Below are 22,737 nucleotides of genomic sequence, written 5' to 3'. Positions count from 1 at the left end.
TGAAATATCCTATTCATCAAACTCATGAACACAGCTGGAGCATTCGTCAATCCAAACGGCATAACTAAAAACTCGTAATGCCCATATCTGGTCCTGAATGCTGTCTTCTGAATATCCTCCTCTCTAACTCGTATCTGATGATATCCTGACCTCAAATCAATCTTCGAATATACTGAGGTTCCCTGTAACTGATCAAACAAATCATCAATACGAGGGAGGGGATATTTATTCTTAATCGTTACCTTATTCAGCTGTCGATAGTCGATACAAAGCCGCATAGTTCCATCTTTCTTTCTCACAAATAAGACTGGTGCACTCCAAGGCGATACACTAGGGCGAATGTATCCCTTGTCCAGCAAGTCCTGCAACTGGGCTTTCAACTCTCTCAACTCTGCTGGTGCCATTCTGTAAGGAGTACGAGAAATAGAGGAAGTACCTGGCATCAACTCAATCCCAAACTCCACCTCACGAACTGGTGGGAAGCCTGGAATCTCATCAGGAAATACATCGGCAAACTCAGCAACTATAGGTATCTCCTCTATTCCCACCTCCTTCTTCTTCTCTGTCACATCTACAGCATAAATAAGATAACCCTCATGCCCATGCTCCAATAACCGAGACATCTGGATGGCAGATACCAACGGAACACGGGGACGAGAACCCTTCCCATAAAATGTCCAACGCTCTTTCTCATCTGTATAAAAATATACCACCCGCTGATAACAATCAACTGTCGCACAATATCTCCTCAGCACATTAATTCCCACAATACAATCAAAATCATTCATCTCTAGAATAATCATATCAGATCTCAGCTCATAGCCCTCATAATAAATAATACCATCTGATATCATAGATACAACTGATATATCAACTCCAGAAGGTGTCGAAACAGAAAGAGGCATAGACAATGGAGACGAGCGCATATGATGCTCAACCACAAACCTCTTCGATATAAAAGTATGCGAGGCACCAGTATCAACAAGAATATAAGCAGGATAAGAACATAAATAACACTTACCCACTATCATCTCCTCTCGTGCCTCCTCTGCCTGCTCTCGTGTCAAAGCATACACATGTGCCTGAGGCGGACCAGCTCCCTGCATACGTGACTGTCCTCCAGAAGGTCGTGGTGTAAACTGCTGAGGCTGTCGTCCTCCTCTCTCTGAGGATCTACCTCGAGCACTCCTAGGCTCTCGCTGTCCCTCACGACTAGGACACTGTCTCGCCAGATGACCAACACCGCCACACTCAAAACAGGTGATCTCGGTCTGTGTACACTCTCTAATCAGATGAGGTCCCCCACAACGATAACATCTCACTGCTCTGGACTCTCATCTCTGCCCCTGAACAGACTGAGAACTGCCCCCACGACTCTCAACACGTCGTGAATCAAATCGACGCTTCCCAGATGATGCTGAAGAAGAAGATGGACCCTTCTGATATTTAAAAGACTGTCCCTGAGGTCGCAATGACTCCCTAGTCGGCTCTGATAATCGTCCCTGAGCCCCATACTCCTGCATAACTAACTCAGCCATCTCAGCCCTCGTCACTGCATCCTCAAATGATACCGGGTTGTTTGATTGCACACGATCAAATAACTCTAACTTCAACCCTTTCAAGAAATGCCTCATCTTAGCATGAACATTCGTAGCAATATGTGGCACATATTTCAACAATGCATAATATCGAGTCTCATACTCAGCAACAGACATACTACCCTGTCTCAAATCCTCAAATTCTTTTTCTTTCTTTTGTCTGGCTGCTATAGAAAAATATTTATCAAGAAAACGAGACCGAAACACATCCCAATCAACAGTACGGCCCTGAGCTCTCAATCCGGCCTCAGTCGTTTGCCACCACAATAGTACATTCCGCGAAAGCTGAAATGTAGCCAATCGTAACCAAGCAGATCTAGCACACGGTGCAGTCATAAATATCTGCTCTATCCTCTCAATCTACTCCTCTGCTCGCTCACCGGTCTCAGAACTATCAAATCTCGGCGGAAGATAACTGCTGAACTGTGCCAAAGTCAACTCACCAGGCAATAAAGGCTGATCTGCTGGTGCATGTCCCATAGGAGGAGGTGGCAATGGATTTATCTGTCCAAATCCACTGTCAACCTCGTCTGTTTCCTCGTGTGGATGTACCTGTTCTCTAGCTGCCATCACTGGAAATCAAATTGTTAATCATAACATTTAACAATTACAATCCAGTAATCATCATCACATCTTTCGCACGAAAGTACACGCAACTAAAGAACAATCAATCATATCGAGAAATCATCAATAACAAGTCAAATGCACAGACACATGCAGATAATATCGTTATCCAACTCCCTCATCACAAACCCAACTCTTAACCATCCCAGACATCTAACATATGCTCTAATACCACCAAATGTGGCGCCCCAAACCTCGTCACGTAATCATGCAACATGTGACGTCATATGCATAAAAAATTTCTTTTCGACGACGTAATAATATAATGCATATACGACAAAATAATGCCATCACCATACCATCTACGTCAGTGTAGCAGAAACAGTACAATAAATACATACACAACAACTCAAATAAGACAATAAGCTCTATTGTCTCTATCTACTATCAACTACAGGACTGTTTGACTAGACACACCTAGTCCTTCACCACTATCATGTCTCACGCATAGTCCTGTAACCTGCCCAACAGAAACAGCCCTCGAAGGGTGAGCATATACAACAATCATCATCGTAATACATAACAGTTATATTAACAACATAAAATAAAACTGAAATCATAATAGAAATACCCCCTTTGCCGTTTCTGGACAATCAGCCAACAACAATCTCAACAACATCACAATGCAACAACATCGACGATACGTCGCACCCCAACACCGGCGACAGCAATATCGTCGAACGAACAACAACATCGACGATACGTCGCACCCCAACACCGGCGACAGCAATATCGTCGAACGAATAACATCATCAACGATATGTCGCACCCCAACTCCGGCGACAGCAATATCGTTGAACGAACAACATCAACGTGACAACATCAACGAGACGTCTCCCAACAACGATAACCAACAACATCAACAATAATAAACAACAAATATAATATCAAATCACCCAATTCCGGTGATTTATCATTGTTCAACGCAATAGTATTCATCAATACTAAACAATAACAACATATGCCCATACGTCAACACGTACCTGATAATCGAGTATATATACAATCTGGCTATTTCTTTGATCATGAGGCGTGTGATGTATCTAAATAATTCAACAACAATTATCAGATCATTGTCACCGTATCAACACAGTTATAACAGCCTCAATATATAACATCAAATAGCCCAACAACAATTAATTCAACAAAATATAAAACTCGATTATAAATTTGTATTGTTCAACAATTTAATATTCTGGTGTATTTAATTCACAATACTACCATCAAATACACCCTAATTAATTTAACATCAAATAATAGGTTATTTTACAACATCCGTCAAATTGTGAAAACTTTATATCAACGTGTAGCCTATACTTCGTAGACTCCGAATGTACAATCAGATTTAATAACAACTAACAAACAACTCTCCAATCTCAATTCAACGATTAAAATCCCTAATTATAATAAATTAGGAATAATTCAAAACAACAACACAATAATCTTCTCTACTTCGTTAAAATCATACACTACTCAACAATCTTCAATTTCTGTATGATTTCACAATTTATCGGATTTATTCCAGAAATCGACGAATTTCAAATATCACCAAAACTATAAAATTTATACCTCAAATCGAAGACCTCGTGTCAACGATTCCAGAACTGAAGTCGTTTCGTCGATTGGATAAACCGATAAGTCACAAGATCGAAAAGAAAATCTCAAAACCCTCTGTTATTATTTCTCTCGCTTCGTTGCTATCTATGTTCCTTTATTTGGAACAGTTCGGTGGAATTCATATTGAATTCCACCGATTCAATGTTTTCTTTTTTAAAATTTTTTTTTTTTAAATATTATATTATATTATATTATATTAATAAAATAATATAATATAATATATAATATTTAACATTTTAACACTGGTATATCTCTTTGGACCAGTCAAATGATCAAATTTTTCCAAAACTCAAAAAATGAAACTTCTATATCTTTGAGTTCTCTACATTATATCCAAATTCAAATCATTTGGACTTCATATGACCAAAATATGTCATAATTTATTCTTTAAAAATCATTAATTATTTAGTAATCTCACATTACTAAATCAACAAAATGTGATATTTATTTCAGGCATTACAGTATCCAACAGGTTTTACACCTTCAGGTGTAAGGATTATAGGTCTAAAAACATTACGTTTATTTAACGAATCCAATTCAACCTGGATGGCTTCTTTCCATTTTATCCAATCCTGCCGATTTTTACATTCACCAAAAGATTTTTTCATAATCTTCATTATCATTTATGATGTCGATTGCCACATTATAAGAAAATATATCATCAATTTCTTCTATATCTTTTTTGGTTCCATATTTTTCCAGTATTAATATAATTGATAGAGATTTCATGATTCTCGTCAGTTTGTGGTTCTGATAGAACATTTTCATCATCATGTGTTTCTTCAGGAACACCATTCTCTATTTTGTGATCATCAAGTGTTTCTTCAAGAACATCATTCTTTATTTTGTGATCATCGTGTTTCTCTATGAATTTTCTTTTTCGAGGATTTTTATCCTTGGAACCGACTGGCCTTCCACGCTTCAGGCGTTTAATGACATCATGAGTATTTTCAATTTGTTTCTTCGGAATTTCAATTCGAGCAGGGGCATTTGCAGCATGTATATATGATTTAGTTACCCCTTTTGTCTGCAAATGCATCTAGTATTTGATTTGCTATTCTTTGCAAGTGCACAATTTGCTGTACATCTTTTTCACATTGTTTTGTTCTTGGATCCAGATGTAACAATGATGATACATACCATGTAATTTCCTTTTCGGTATGTTTTTGTTCTCCCCCTAACATTGGGAAGATTTTCTCATTAAAATAACAATCAGCAAAACGTGTTGTGAACACGTCGCCTGTCTGAGGTTCAAGATATCGAATGATTGATGGACTATCATAACCGATATAAATTCCAACCTTTCTTTGAGGTCCCATTTTCTTTCGTTGCGTTGGTGCAATAGGCACATACACCATACATCCAAAAATTCTCAGATGAGAAATGCCTGGTTCTTTACCAAATGCAAGCTGCAATGGGGAGTATTTATGATATGCACTTGGTCTGATGCGAATTAATGAAGCAGCATGTAAAATTGCATGTCCCCATATAGAAATAGGGAGCTTTGTTTTCATAATCATTGGTCTAGCAATCATTTGCAGACGTTTAATCAATGCTTCAGCCAATCCATTCTGTGTATGTACATGAGCAACAGGATGCTCAACAATGATTCCCATAGACATACAATAATCATTGAAAGTCTGGGAAGTAAATTCACCAGCATTATCAAGTCTAATTTTCTTGATTGTATGATCGGGAAATTGATTCCTCAATATTATTATTTTAGCAAGTAATCTTGCAAATGCAATATTTCGAGTTGACAATATGTGACCATCTGCTGGAGGCATCAATTAATACCATAAAGTATCTGAATGGTCCACATGGTGGATGGATTGGTCCACAAATATCATCCTGAATACGTTCAAGAAACATTGGTGATTCAGTTTAGATTTTGCCTGGCGATGGTCTTATAATAAGTTTTCCAAGAGAACATGTTTTACATTGAAACTTATTATTCTGAAAGATCTTCTGGTCTTTCAGTGGATGACCATGTGTATTTTCTATAATTCTTCGCATCATTGTTGAACCAGGATGTCCTAATCGATCATGCCAATTGGTTAATATTGAAGAATTATCTACTACCATGTTTGATTCAATGAGACTTATATGTGTATAATGCAATCCAGTAGGGAGCATTGGTAGTTTTTCAATCACATATTTCTTTCCTGATTTATATGTGATAAGACACATATATTTCTCATTCCCTTCATTCATTGTTTGAGTATCATACCCATGGGAATATATATCATTAAAACTCAACAAATTTCTTTTCGATTGTGGTGAATATAAAGCATCATTGATCAAAAATTTTGTACTATTAGGTAACAAAAATTGTGCTTTACCACATCCTTCAATCAAGTCTACAGGACCTGATATTGTATTCACCGTTGTTTTTGTTGGTTTTAGTTCCAAGAAATATCTTTTATCTCGGAGGATAGTGTGCGTTGTACCACTATCGGGTATGCAAACTTCAGCTTTGCTCATAGCATTTTCCATATTTGAACTTCAAAAAAAAAATGCAATGAAATAAGATTACTGACAATACATATGTAAATATAACACATATCATAATTGTACAATAAAACATTATTATATGAATACATGAAAAATAAATTATTGTACATTTATATTCTACCATTATATTGTTCATTTTCAGAGAAATCATTGAGAAAATCTGTAGCATCAATATTGTTCATTTCTATCCCACCAACATATTGATCATTTCCAGAGAAATCATTCATAAAATCAGCAGCATCAAAATGAGTTGAATTACTCAAACGGTCACTTCGTTCAGTGAAGTTGGTCTCTTTTTCTTTCCCCTTTATCGATTCTTTATAGAGCTTGCAAAGGTGCTCAGGGGCTCGACAAATACGAGACCAATGTCCTGGAGTGCCGCATCTGAAACAAGAACTTTCAAATTTTTTCAAGTGATTTTCATTAACACTCATGTTCTCATGATGCCTTTTCTGTGGGTGGTTCGTGACGCCCTTTTGAGATGAGTTATAAAAATAACTATCTCTATTGTTTTCAAAACCACGGCCTCGACCACGACCACGGCCAATTCCACGTCCACGACCACGACCACGTCCTCGACCTCGACCTCGACCAAAACCTTGTCTTTGAATTTGATTTCGGTTTTCAGGTTAAAATTAATTTTTACTCACAGCAATTACTTCTGGAAATGTTGTTGATCCAGTGGGTCGGGACTGATGATTTCTCATTAATAGCCCATTGTTCTTTTCCGCCACAAGAAGACAGGCGATGAGTTCAGAATATCTCGCAAATCCACGCACTCTATATTGTTGCTGTAAAGTTATATTTGATGCGTGAAACGTGAAAAATGTTTTTTCAAGCATTTCCGATTCTGTAACCTCATGTCCACAAAATTTTAGCTGCGAGATTATTCGATACATCGCTGAATTATAATCACTGACTTTCTTAAAATCTTGGAATCTTAACATATTTCATTCATCACGGGCGGTCGGAAGTATAACTTCCCTTATATGTTCAAATCTTTCTTTCAATCCTTTCCACAGAGCCATGGGATCTTTTTCGATGAGATATTCACATTTTAAACCTTCATCGAGATGTCGACGCAAAAATATTATAGCTTTTGCTTTTTCTTGTGATGAAGATATACCATTTTCTTTAATGGTCTCGCTTAGACCCAATGACTCAAGATGCATTTCTACATCGAGAGTCCATGGCATATAATTTTTTCCCGTGATGTCGAGCGCAACAAATTCGAGCTTTGTCAAATTTGACATGGTGGTACTAAAAAATTACGATGCATTTTATTAGTTAATGAATATTGCAATACAAAGTAATGGATAAACAACAATTACAAGCATTTGTAAAAATAAAGAAAACACACGAGGAGGATATTCTCCGATAAATAAAAGACTCGTGAGTATGATAACCAAAATAATTAAAAATAACCTTGAGAAAGTCATCTTCTTTTTTCTTCGAAAAATTTGATGAAGAATAATTTTTAGAGAATAGAAGAAAGTTGGAGTGATTGAAAGAATTTGTGAGATCATATTTATAGGGCAAAAACTAGCCATTTTGTTATCGTTTATGACCGTTGGTGTACAAAAAAATAAATGTATGTATTTGTATAATTTTATGGTAATAATATGGTGTATATAATATTAGTCATGTTTAAATAATTATGTATATCATATCACATTATTATAATGATGTGTCATAAGTTATTTTGTTTAAAACTCTTATAGGCTTTTATACTTGTCGTATCCCTTACCGGGAGTGTGAGATGTCGTCTTAACATCCTCCCAGGATTTATAACAAGTTTTTGAAAAATTTATTTTTATTATTTCTAATAATAACATTATATTATATATTAAATATATACACAATAAATAAATAACAGTAAAATAAATATTATTACTTTTGTTACCTTTTTCTTTTGTTTGGAGTTTGGAAAAATATGGAGGACTTTTAGAGCTTCGTGCTGATAACGTGTTGTGAAAAGTAAAAATTTATGGTAAAAAGTAAAAATCTCAAACTCTCAAAATTTACCAAACTACACACTTTATTATATTTTTATCTCTACTCAATTGTGAATTTCTTCACAAATGAGAGATCTATTTATAGGAAATCTTTACAAATAATCCAAAAATAAAATACATCATTACCTACATCATCACACACTAATTTCTAATTTTTACAACTCTTATTTTCAACATTTAAATATTCAACTATTACTTTTTCAACATTCAAATATATTATTTTCGACAAATTTCAAATTTTCTGATTGAATAATAACATAGGCCTGTACACTCGGAAAACATATATTGACATAAACGAATGGATAATAACTCTACCATTTTGTGTGTGTGTATACATTAAACTTGGATCATTTCAGTTAGATGTCACTCCATTATACTGGGTTCTTGACTTCAAACGCAAGTTCTTTAGCCTCAAACTTCTCCAAGTCTTGTTCGTCGTTCATTTCCTGTAAATCAGTAAAAATATTTGTCATTTGCTAAACCACCGTAATTTCAAAGCATACGATGTGCCCATCTTCGAAACCAGAAGCTTAATAATAAATCTCAAATGTCAGAAATTAAGATGGCTCCTTCTCCCGTATAATTTGGTTCATTTAAAATTAAAATCTCTTACACAGTGTTGTATAATTTTATGTCGAGTTAATTTTAGTCTAAATCACCTTTTGTTGTGAGTTTTGTAATTTTGTGTCTCACACAGATATGTATAGTCTCCAAACTTTATACATTTCATAGCCATAGGAAGACACTAATGAGCGATGTCCAAGACAAGGTAATCCTCTCACTAGTTGAAATAAAAATGATCCCAAAAAACATGGACATGAACAAAACAGACCCAACCAATCTCGTCGCCCTATAAATGTGTTGAGAAGAACATGATCATACACGAGAATACGCATACATGAGAAGAACATGATCATACACGAGAATACGCATACATAATCAAAAAACGCACTGATTAATACAGTTATATAAAAATATTGTGTTTTGTGCGGAATAAAGGAACAAAGTAAACAGTGAATTAACTATAAAATATACTTACTTCTACAGGTTGGTCGATTGAGAATAGATTTATGCTGCTGGGATTAAAAGTGAAATCACTGCAGAAAGTAAACAACATTATAGGAGAATCAGCATTCCAAAAAATCAGTGCCGTAAAATGATATCACTTATCCGCTACTCAGCTTTCGGGACGACAAAACTTCGCAATCAAGTCTCTAAAATGAATTTTCTTCGATTTTGAGTCTAGCTACCAATCTGAATTTATTTTATAAAAAAATTGGAAAAGCCATCTCGATGAGGGTGAGTTTTGAATCCTTAATTTTCCTCCGACGAATCAGATACATGAAATTGTTGTAGAAAACAAGATGATACTCAAAGCAAGAAGGTGGGGATAAAGAGTAACAGAGCAGGTATTGATCTTGCTATGTCTATACGGCGTTTGAGAAACATACCTCTGGGACAGTACCAGCTGCCACACATACGGAATGAAAAATTCCTCGGGATGACTCTCTTGTTCATAGGTGAATCGTAGTTGCGTGAACATCTATTCAAAAACCAGACAATGGAGTTAAGATGATAAAGCATAACAAACATTGTAATTGACTGGTTACCAGAGCATTTGTGTACCTTCATGCCTTCACCTCTCCATGATCGGCAGTTATTGACTATGACTTGAAGCATTTTCTCAACCGACCATTCACCATCCATTTTCTGTGCATCAATTCGGCAGTTGAAGAAATCTAAAACCTGCCACATAAAATAAGAATCAGAATGACTATGTAACTCAATTTTGTTTGCTAAACATGAAAAGGAAACTTAATTCCCAAATGGAAATATTTGCAGAATACATACAGTATATATGTTTTCCAACAGCGCATTAAAACGTGGATGATTCTTGAATGGTAGGAAAACCTCCTGCCGGTGCATAATTGCATAAATAACCTGAAGGTATGGTAGCAGAAAAAGAGGGTATGTCATATAAACATGAGAAATAAGAGCAACAGTTGCTCCAGAAATAAAATACTTGTGATACCTCAGGATTCCTTGGTAATGCATAAGTTAGGATTGCATTAAGTATCTCCAGCACAAGTCTCAGGAAGTCAGTATATATATGAAGTTCTGCAGACTGCAGCATTGGGAATATCATCAAATGCCCGTTGACATTATGTAACTAGTAAATATGATCACACACGAAAAAAACTCCGTTACTGGATCTTCTGCAAGGGTGTCTCCACTTAGATCATCATCTGCTTCATTCATCTTGTCATTTTTTATCTCTGCTAATTTATTGTACCTACAAATTTAGAAATTTGAAACAATAAATTAAGAGTCAATAACAGCATGATATTATTTTTGTCATCAAGTATTCAATGTCTAGTCAGATATCAAGAACAAAAAAATAAAGATGAGACTTACTTCCGTGAAAGCATGTAAAAAAGGCTAACCAACCCCTGTGATGCATATGCACTCAGGCGATGAACATGTGGTGCCATATTCGCCAAAGTTGCAAGACAATTTGTATGAAGATAGACATCCTGGTGCAGTAATAAGATATAAATGCTGTGAACAAACGACACATAGCAGTTAGAGCTATTTGTATCATAATGTTGGTCATTGGCTCATTGCATCTATTAGGCTCCATTTGGATTGATGAATTTAAAACTAATGATTTAAATCTATAATGGTAAATCCATTGGATTTTTTTGGATAAATCCATTTTAAGGCTTTTAAATCATTAACAATAATTTTACGCTATTTGATTTTTGAAGGATCTTTAGGGGTAAATAGAGACCAATGATGCTATTGTTTGAGTAAATCCATCTCATTTGGATTCATTTGAAATCTTTCTTCCAAATTCTTTCCTCAAATCCAATTCATATAACCCACATGCAACCTTCAGATATTTTATATTCATTTGAAAAGTAATACCAAATAGAGTTATCTTAACACATATTTTGAGCACATCTTCTGGTGATTACTATCACTCGGTTATATAGAAAGACTTCACTAGGTAGATGGATAATAAATTTCAAAAGGAACTAAAATGATAGTCTCAAGCTTGAATCAAAAAGTAATTAGGGAAGATATGGCTAGCAAGACGAACAAGTTCAAATTTGATGCCTTTAGTTGGTAGAGACTTCGTAGAGCACTTTATTCATAAAAAACTGTTTTTCTTTTGCGTCTTATTCATTTTCCTCTCTGAAGGGCCAACTGCTGTATGCAATTGTTTCTCTATTAAAGATTAGCATCGAACCCTAAAAAAGTTAAAAAACGGTTCAGAGTTTGTTTACATTATGAAAAAATACCGGACTCCAAGAGGTCAATTTTCAACTGGATTCACAATGCACAAATGATAATATGCTTTGTACCATAGAACATCCATAAAAATCATCCAAAAAGATTCGGCAACCAAATTAGCATTCAGATTTACTTTAGAGACAAATGAAAATTTCTTCTATAATCAGGTAAGTGCTGCCAAAGGAAACTAAGAATTGCAGTTACAGATGAAGATTCTGAAACCTATCATTCACAAGTAAACATTCTGGCACATCTAAAATCGAAAAAAGAAGAAACTTTGCAGTTTATTCAGTACAAATAAGTTTTAAAGGGAGAAAAAATAGTAAGAGTTAAAAGAAAAGGAAATCTTACCCGTAGCTTAGAGAGATTATATTTCACAGTCTTAATTAATATTATGACCATCAGGGAACCAAGAGAAGTTTGATGGAGGAAACGTTCTTGATACCAAGGAATATTAGGAAGCATCTGTAGCCATTAACAATAACAGAAGACTGTACCTTAGCGTAAGTAATAAGCTAATTGGGGCACTACAGCTATATTTACCACTTACCAGTTTGTGGATGCTGGCATGGAATGAGGAATCTTGACTCAGTATAAGAAATATGACTAGCACCATATAAATATGATTGGACGATCTTCTTGGAGCATTATACAGTGTTTCCAACATGGGCATTAACTGTTGATCGTGATAAATCAGATATCAAATTAAAATTTGTGCACAAAAAAGTGATGCAAGTGCATAGTACTGATGAGCATTCGGAAAATCAGTGAAGTAGCCACAGAAAATAGACCAACAACATTTAAACAAAAGTAAGCCGTCATGCAACAAGCATTTTTAGCAAAAACCAGTAGATGAAGATTGAAAAAGTGTTATGCCAATAGAAGTCTAGTTTGATAGTATTTTAAGGTAGCATTTGCAAATGCTTAAAAAATGTGATTATGGATTTGGAAAAGTCCATTATCACTTTTTTCTAAGCATTTGCAAAAATTACCTAGGTCCTGCATGTCAAGTCTATGCGTGAATTAACTTCTTCTACGACAGCAAGCAGCAAAGTACTATGAGCACTTGAAGTCACAAACTAGCCAAATCTTATCACAACTACTCACACTATTAATATATCTACTGTTTAATCCTTAATTCCATTAGTCAAGTCAGAAACAATGATATTTTCTTTATTTGGATTTGAACTTTTTATTTTCATACCAGTGTATCTAGATCTGTTCGCACCAAAACATACTCCAAAAAATCTGAATTTCCATGGACCAGTGAGTAAAGCAACAGGACAGAAGTTTCGTCAGCCAAGCACCTGTGCATAAAAAACAAGAACAAAATTCTAAATCCAATATATCGACATTCAAGCTCTTTATAAGTGAATTTCATGTGTAATCTCTCTTTGTGAGAGTCCGAGAGTGCAGGAAACACTAAGCATATATAGTACAATCTAAACCACAAGCAGAATATATAGCATAACCAAGTTCTGGCTAATTGAAATCCATATTCAAGTAAAGAAAACGCAAATGTTTAATCATAAAAATAACGAAGTTATTCAAATAAAAATTAATTTAAATTTGAAGTAATAAAAGCACATCAAAGATACTGACAAGGGAACTTGAACATGTAAAGATACAAGTTCTTGCAGCCAAAAGAAGTTAAATTAGAACCCCATCATAAGTAGAAGGCAGTGTGATTGGAAACACTCACATGCTAAGTATATCAAAAAGTGAAGCAAAAGGAAGCCTAACATTCAGACCACCGTATACATTGCCCTCAACATCATTACGATCAACTGCAGCCACAAAACAGAAGACTTATAATTCTCAAATATCACATAATTTTCAATCAATAAATAACAAAAGCCAATTATAGAATCATACATTGGATATCCCGAATATTTTCTACAGCTTTGCAGAAAGGGTTTTTTGAAAAAGACGTCTCTTCTTTTCGCAGAGACTCTGAACTGCTGTTATCAGTTTTATCCACCACATAACCCACAGAAATAAATTTACGATAATGAACAAGAACAAGTAAGACATTAAGGCTGACTTCCGCCAGAGGCCTTCTAGAAGCTTCACCGATTGAGCCAACTAAGAAATTCAATGGTAACAGCATCAAGTGAGCTGCAAATAATTGTTGTGTTGAACGAATTAAAAGTCAGAAAAATATCATGATGCTAGTAAATAAAACTTTTAAAATCAGCAGATATAAGTGTGCAAGAATCAACAATGGACTGTTTTAAGAGCGTTCCTTGGGAAAAAAATTAAGATCCAACATAAAAAATTTGAGACAGCTCAACTGTACATTATTGATGAGATTATATTTTGTTGTATTTAATTGAGTTAATTTATTGAGATTAGGTGAATTTTAATTGTTTTAATTGGTTTTATAGTTCCAAATCATAGTTTTTGAATATGCATAGGCGAAAGTAATGAAATCGAGTTAAAACGACGAAAGAATAAATGAATTCGAACAAGTTCGGCATATCGTCACAATACCGAATGTAACACTAAATGAAATTAAAGAACTCAATTAAAATGAAGGGGATGTCTCGTGACTGTGCCATGATAGAAAGAAATAAAAAGGGAATTAAATTAGAAGATGGCCTTGCGGTGTAGTCATCCAATGAGCGGACGAAGGTTCAAGGTAACAAGTAAAGAAACATGTCTCCTTGATATATAATTTATGCATGAGAGCAGTGTTGAGTGAAGAGGAAAATGGATGCACGTGTCCATGTAGTGCTCTTAATCCAAGTCGTGTGTTTGAAGGAAAGGAAAATAACACTGTGGCATTCAATGAAGCAAGATTTCGGTAATTAAGGAAATAAAAATCGGTGAAGAATTCGGCAATGTTCTCAGCGTTAATTGCAAGGAAATAAACTACCGAGAAGGAAAAGGGAATAAGTGATTTAATTTAGATTATTTTCGGCAAGAGAACTTGCTGCCCAAGACTTTAACACCATATGTATCTATCTACCTAGGTTTTCATAAAGAATTATTATTCCTATTCACTTTCATATTAACTAGATTTTATCGTCTTTTGTGGCTAAACTTTTAATTCCTAGTTGAGGAAATTGAGGAAGACGAAGCCTTGGAATTTTATCTATTTGTGACGTTTAAGGTTTGTATTTAATATTTATATTTGAGTATCGATTATTTTTTGTTTTTCATAATTATTGATTGTTTGTTTGGTTGCTAGGCTGATCAAATAGTTTTTATTCGTGTAATTTACCACTGAATTAAATAACAAATCTGTAATTTTTTTTATCCCTCTAATTAGAGGAGCAAATAAGGCTAATAATTTTCTGCTTTTGAATTTATTAATACTTAGAAAAAATAATTGACTAAATGTAACCGCTTGTGTTTATGTTGTTTAGCTTCATCATTTTTGCTAATTTTTAATATTATCATTAAGTTAAATCTTTATCACTTGTATGAGATTCTTTAATTCATAAGAGTTGAATTAAAGCGCTTGTTTCCTGTTTAACTAAGTATAAGACAATATAGGAATTAAATTTTCACGGTGTATATTTAAATATAAATTGATATTTGTTGCATCGATGATCAAGTAAATAAATTACAATGGTTAAGACCAAAACCAAAGTTAGTTGGACAAAAATTTACGATCTCTTATAAATTTTTTCCACCAGCTTACACGCTAATGCACTCACCCTTTCCCCCAAATCAATTACGATTTAATACATTATTGTGAATATTGGTAAGGTTGGAGTCTCACAAAAGACTCACTCAAGTTAGTTTTCTCTGAGTTATTTAATCAATTTAATTTTTGCACGATAATTATTTTTTGTTCGTTATGATTTAATTTGAAAAAAAAACCGCTTGTTTAATTTTTATTGTTATTTTTAGTACACTTAAATTCACATTTTCTCGTGAGAACGATCCCTGTTTACACTACTGCATATTTATTTATTTAATTGAGTAGGATTAATTTCGGTGTGACACCACTAATCGCTACCAATTATATATAATAAGAAATGAATTTATGGAATATGTCACAATCTTACCAGCTGCAGAACCTACTCCCCTAAGAACGCCAAGTTGATTTCCTTCGGAAAACATGGTATAAGATGAACCAGTTCCAGGAAACCGCTGGAATGTGATGTAATTGAGCAATAATTTCCGTACGACCAAATTAACCGTGGAAGTTTCCTGCAAAGATAATGGCAAATTGATGAAAAAAACTCTATATAACTGCCATTGAAGCCCAAAAACTCACTTGCATCACCTGAACCATGGCTGCATCGATAAAAGGGTGAACATCACTTGGTCCTGGTGATGGCCCAGAAAGAAGCTGCGTTGACATTGTGATCAGCAAGAAGTTAAGCACATCATGATGAAGAAGGTAGGTTTCAGAGCTGACAAGCAAAAGTGCATCAATTGGGAAAATGACAAATATAAAGCACGGCATCAATGATATATTGCGGAGATCATAGCATACCTAACATCAACTTTTCCGACAAAGTTCAGCACACTGTACATAATAAGGTTTGTAACATCTTCCCCTTTCGAGAAATGATTTGGTATGGGCTCAGTTTCATCCAGCGATAGGAATAGTTCTTTGAAGTTCTCGTTCTTAGCGTTCTCAATCAGGAACTTCAAAAACACAGATGATATAAACAATGCATTGATAGCTTTTGAGGAGGCAGTAGTCGGCCCGCCAGAAGAAGAAATGCACTCTTGCAAGCACCATGCTAGATGAATCAAAATCTTTGCAAGGTGCCTGGTTATAGAATTGTTCATTGCTGCATGCAAATGCAACCAAGACAAATTGGATAGGATTCAGATTACATCTTAATGCACAAATCTAAATTAGCCATTTATGAACCAAATAAAAACAAAATTTGTGATTCAATCACAAGCAACATACAAGACAACTAGCATTTATTGCACCGAAAAATATTTCATATCGATGCAGATGTTGGAAAATATACTAATCCAAAGGGTCTGAGGCTGAATATTTTTCTACCAACTTTAAAAACACGAGTCCATTCCAAAAATTCACAATCATTTATCTGAGCTTATTCTTGCAGGAGTGTAATAGGTTTATCGAGATCAATTCAATTGTAGATACAAATCCCAATTTTTTAGAAAGAATATTTACGGGATTTTGACCAACAGAAGATTCAAGGTATGAATCACATGTTTTATATATCATATTCATATCGGTAGAAAGTAGAGGAAATTTTGACGCCAAAACTAATACAAGCAATAAAACACGATTCAAAACCTGCACGATAATTTGACATCTCAACGTTGAGAATGTCATATAAAAACTCACCGAGAGAGCAATGGAAAGTAGAAAACATCTCAAATAGATCACAAAATTACTGAAATACACAGGTTATTGCACGAATTTTGACCACTTTACTTTAATAATTACATCAACGAAGCCAGGAAATCAACCAATCGTTTCTCGAAGCTCAATATTGCCACCGTAAAAAATCGATTGTATCATCATATGGCAGCACAAAAAGTTGCAGAAAACTTGCTCGAGAGTGAAACTAAAAACAATTCATAGGTTAGACATGCAGGAGTAGCAAAGAATTCCGCAAACGAGAATATTGTTGTTGATGCACGGTAACTCGAATAGCAACGATAACATAGCAAAACAATAGAATAGCAGCTCATACATTTAAAAGAATTGCTGAGATTCAAATATTAAAAAAAATTGATGATGCATCATGCACTGACCAAAGAGGTGACAAGCTTGCCTAGCGCGATCCGATTGCCAGCGAAGATCGAGCGGCAGCTCCAGAAGCTTCTGCCAGTAATCAGAGGCGATAGGAAATGATTTCTCACCGACTAACTCACCGATTAAGTACTCCGCCGTATCCTGCGGCCGAGCTCCGCCACCCAGTCGCGGCGTCGATGGCAAACCGCCCATTCCGTATTTATCGAACAGTCAGTAGGTGTGAATAGATGCTAATGTATGCCTATCCTGTATGAAATGCGTTCAGATCTGACGGATGAGATTGGTGGAGGAAGGTTTAGAAGGTGGATTTTAGAGAGTGAAATATTTTTTGTGGCGTTTTCCTTGTGAGGTTTGATGGAGAAAGAAGAAGAAGAAGAAGAAGGTGGGAACATCACCTTAAGTGTTCGTTGACGAAATTGGCCCGCAATTTGTTTCTTTATTCACGCTATTATCGTCGTTATGTGAATGTTTTTATTTCATTGATTTTATCTTAGAATCCGTAATTTTTTATGATTTCATCGTTTAAATAGGTTTAGTGACAGTTGAATTTGCATTGCCGATATTACAAATATTTCTTACGACAATAAGTGTACTCGTATATAACTCAATTTTTTTTTAATGACGTCATTTTGGAGATTTGTTGAGATTATTTTTGTTGTTAGTTGTCAAACATTAATTAGATAAAATATTTGAGAGTTAGATATATGGATTTGGACAATCATCTCTTTAATTTAGGTTTTTGAGTTCAGTTATGTCCAAATTCCAATTTTAACATAGTATCAGAGCTCATGTTCCATCATTATGCGTTAGATTGCTCATAGTTGGTCACTTTTTTGCTCATAGTTGGGTTTTTTAAATTTCACGCTCCAAATGTTCATTCTTGTGCTTGATGGGTGTGTATTAGTTGTCTCATATCGGTTGGATAAAATCCATGTGAGTTGTATATATGGTCTTGAACAATTCTCCCCTTTGAGCTAATTTTTGGAATTGAGTTAATCGTTGCAAAAAATGTTCTCGTATTATTTTAAATGTATATTTTCTGTTCAAATGAGTATAATTATTTAATCTCCTATTTTATATTTATCTCTAGTTAATATTCCAACTCATACATGAAACTGATGAAAATCATCAAATAAATGTTTTTCTGTTTATCAAGTCCTCGTCCAAAAAATTATCCTCACAAATTTCTCTCGATAAAAATTAATAACAAGAGGATAAAAAGGGCAGGATGGTCTTTTAGTAGTCGGGCGGAATTCGGGTTTGTAACCCATCATCCCTCGTGGATTAGTAATAACCTATTGGCTACCAGGAAACTTTGTTTTGTAATATAATATATTGTTTTATCCAATTTTAAATCTTTTCATATTTTTTATTTCCTAAATTATTCATCCATATTATATATGTATTAAATACTAAATCCATAATACAGTGTATTAATCTTTTTTCTTGAAAACTCACAACGTAATACATAATAAAAATTAATATTTGGAAATAATAATGAATTATATATGTGATTAATTTAGATATATGAAATGTGAGTGCAAAATGCAATATTGTTAGTATAAAACATGAGATTACATGTCATTATAAAGATCAAAACGGAGATATCATTATTCATAAACTCATAAGCCTCTTTTCTCTAGAGTAGGTCTCTTGTGAGACGGTCTCACGAATATTTATCTGTGAGACGAGTCAACCCTACCGATATTCACTATAGAAAGTAATACTCATAGCATAAAAAATAATAATTTTTAATGGATGACCCAAATAAGATATCTGTCTCACAAAATACGACCCGTAAAACCGTCACACACAAGTTTTTATATTTCTCATGTTGTGCTTTATTTAATTGAAATCATCGAACTTACAATATTTTCTCTCATTTCAAAACCGAGTTAATTTTAACATATCTTTCAATTTGTCATGGTCTTATTTGTATATTTCCTACTGATGGGTAATTGCCTAGACATTTTGTTCCCAATGCCAAGCTCGAGCTGCAAAGCCTCCCAAAAGTCTATAAATCGTATTTTGTCAAATTTAACGCCAATTATAAAAAAATAATGGGGAACCAAAAGAATGAATAAAAATAAACAATAAAATAAACACCAGTTTCCCTATTATGGATCATATTTGTGCGCCTCAGCCGTTTGGGCCCGATTAAATGGGCTTATCATTGGTTCAACGGATCAAAATTCGTGCAGAGGCTAAATTTGTCGCGAAATGCATGGGCCTACTTCTGCTTTATGGACATTTGATCTGACTTTTTTATTTTTGGAAACACCACGTTATATATATATAATATAATATAATATATATTATATATATTATATATTATATTAAGTGTGAGGACATGATAATAACTACCTAAAGAGGACACCAACTTTTTTTTTCCAATTTTATCCTTAGATGATACTAATATTACACTTTTGTTTTTTGTTTTTCTTTTTAAATTTCAACACAAACTTTTATTTTTATTTTTTTTATTTCAACCATTCAAATATCAATTTAGTCCCTCTATAAATAAATAGTATATATGAAATTCACTTGCAAACTGAGAATAAAAAGGTTGACAAGAGTCCCAACATCCCTTTCCAATAATTCTTGAATTATACAGCAATTATATATATAGTTATTATTAATTCATTCATTTTGAATTTGCACTTGAAGATCACATCGACACTCGTCACATGTTCTTCCAGGACAAGACCGTCAGCCCCATGTTAGGAACCTACCTAGTCCTACCCCATATATTAATTTCGCTTTACCAACGATCACAATTCTTTTGATTTTTTTACATGCTATGATTCCAATTCCAAAACATACATACTATATATTACCGAAGGATACGTGATACTTTTTCTTTACAAATTTTTTTTTTCGGAGACTCGCGACTTTGGTCGTTGTATTATGTATATGTTGGCACGATCGAGTTTTAGTTCATATATCTTTCATTTTTTAGTAATTTTTAACATTTTTTCAATGAGTGTGTTTACATATTACTAAACTCATCTGTATCACGTGAAATAGATCTAAAATTGCAAATGAAACAAATTAAAATAATAGATAGACTAAGAATAAAATTTTACAATATAAAATTTCAATTTCACAAAATACAAACATAAAATATACAAATTATAATTTTTTTTCAATTTTTTTTGAAATTATATACATGTGTGTGTGTGTTTTTTTTTTTTATATATATAATTTAATGGAGCGAATGAGAAATGTGTTTGCACATGAAATATGACAGACCAAGGCCTCACATATATCAAATCAATTAATGGCCCCATTCCCCTCTTTTCCTACAAATTAGACAGTGGATCAAAACAAAGCAAATCAATGTAACTCTGCTTATTATTATATTTTAGTATGTACGAGTTTGAAATTCCATCATCTTAAAGCATATAGTTATCGATCACTTGATTGTACTTTTTGACTCTTTGTTTTATATTTTTTTATTACTAACGACATTTCAATATCGGACGAGAAAAAAAATATATCAAAATTATATATTTAATATATGAATATTATCTTAATAATACACAAAAAAGTGGACACGGTTGATTGACATTATAACAAAATTGATATATATATTTAAATTCAAATAGGATATATACAAGCAAAACCAAATTTTTTATGGACTTAGTTCAATTTGAGTATATCTCTTGTGAGATGGCCTCACGAATCTTTATCTGTGAGACGGGTCAGCCCCATCGATATTCACAATAAAAATAATACTCTTAGCATAAAAAATAATACTTTTTCATGGATGACCCAAATAAGAGATCCGTATCACAAAATATGACACGTAAGATCGTCTCACATAAGTTTTTGTTGTTCAATTTAAGACGACAGACGTCAAAGCAGGAACATCGTTGAGCGCATCATGCAAATATGGTCCCCTTTGTTTTAAATTTTCCCAATCAATCTACCAATTAAGAAACCAAGTTTTCAACTTCGATTACGTACGCATTGAAAATAGAACAAGACAACAAAAAATGAATCCCTAAATTTTGACCAAAAAATATGCTTCACCAGCTTGCAAAACACATGGAATCAATCCAATATTAACATTGTATCCTCAGTCAAAAATCATCTACCAACTGATGTATTAAGGAAACGCGCGCGCGCGTGGATATATCGTGTTTTATTTTAAATAAATTTATTATATTTTAAATAAAATATTATGCAATGAATATATCTACAACAGGAAATATCTACTTAAAAAACAAAATTTTTATATTAATAATATTGATTTCGTTTAAAAATTGATCAATTACGTGTTATCTCCAAAAGTAAGTCGTAGGTTGTAACACGACCATTATATACACATGAACAGGGTAGTCGAAGGTGGATCTGTCTGTTTGACTTGGACTCATCCACACGCTTGCACGCAACATTAACAGCAATAACATTAACAGCAATGACTCGCAATCAGTTTCCCCTTTCTCTAACTTTCCTTTTTTCTTGAGCTTTTGCGATCAAACTTCTTACAAAAGTACACATCCACATTCCAATTTCATATATATTATAATCAACCCACAAGTATTTCATTCCCCTCTGCCTGCACCACGGTCAGTAGCTTCACGGTCGTGCGCCACCAGCAACCGCTTGAGCAATGGCCATATTGCACCACCGCCACATCCAATCATCTCTGTCTTTGGCCGCCATTACATTTCTTCTTCTTGCCTCCGGCTCAGTTCTTGGTTCCAACCCAGCATTCAAATTCAGTAAGTGCACTCAGAATCACCATGAATGATGGACTGTACAATATTTATGTCATTTCTTGAGTGTTTAACGTCTAAAAGTGCGTATATAGGTGTTGGAGGAAGGAAATTAAGAGAGGACATGGTGGATCAAGTTGCGTACTCGCGGCGGCGACTCGGCGGCCCCGGATCATCGCCGCCGACTTGCAGATCCAAGTGTGGGAGGTGTTCGCCGTGTACACCGGTGCACGTTTCGATTCAGCCTGGTTTGAGTGTGCCATTGGAGTACTATCCAGAGGCTTGGAGATGCAAGTGTAGAAACAAAATCTTCATGCCTTGGGGAAAATAAATGTAATTTTGGTGAATCAGAATCTTTCGAGCCTGTTCTACTTTAAAAATTACTCAGTTTCATTCACTTAGTTTTTGTTCCATAATGAATGCACGAACACACCGGTGTACAGTAGAAATTGTTGAATTTTCCATTTCGGTGAGTATTTTTTTCAAATATTTAACTGTCTTGTTAAGAACTTTGCAAAAATTTTAGTTCCTGCCTTTTTGTTTCTTGGTGGTTATCTCTATTAATTAATTGAATGTTGGAGACAGATAAAGAACTTTGGGAATACAATTATTTGGTCATATCAAGGCGACTCCTATCTTAT

General features: G+C 34.3%; 1 protein-coding gene across 1 annotated transcript; it reads right to left on the bottom strand.

The window, feature by feature from the left end:
- Window positions 1-8,529: 8,529 nt before the first annotated feature.
- On the bottom strand, window positions 8,530-17,760 carry LOC142519149 (uncharacterized). The gene is made up of 17 exons (XM_075622085.1): window positions 17,372-17,760; window positions 16,119-16,422; window positions 15,906-16,035; window positions 15,685-15,829; window positions 13,541-13,783; window positions 13,368-13,452; window positions 12,870-12,972; window positions 12,216-12,341; window positions 12,017-12,130; window positions 10,784-10,902; window positions 10,577-10,661; window positions 10,401-10,493; window positions 10,220-10,309; window positions 9,995-10,114; window positions 9,820-9,911; window positions 9,408-9,465; window positions 8,530-8,814 (listed from the first exon to the last, which is right to left on the bottom strand). Exons 1-17 carry the CDS (start codon window positions 17,562-17,564, stop codon window positions 8,740-8,742), a joined length of 2,175 nt encoding a protein of 724 aa, XP_075478200.1. The 5' UTR covers window positions 17,565-17,760; the 3' UTR covers window positions 8,530-8,739.
- Between the last annotated feature and the right edge of the window lie 4,977 nt (window positions 17,761-22,737).

This window comes from Primulina tabacum, chromosome 11 (genome assembly GCF_025594145.1).
Source record: "Primulina tabacum isolate GXHZ01 chromosome 11, ASM2559414v2, whole genome shotgun sequence".
NCBI lineage: Eukaryota > Viridiplantae > Streptophyta > Magnoliopsida > Lamiales > Gesneriaceae > Primulina > Primulina tabacum.
This window is presented reverse-complemented; position numbering and strand designations above follow the sequence as displayed.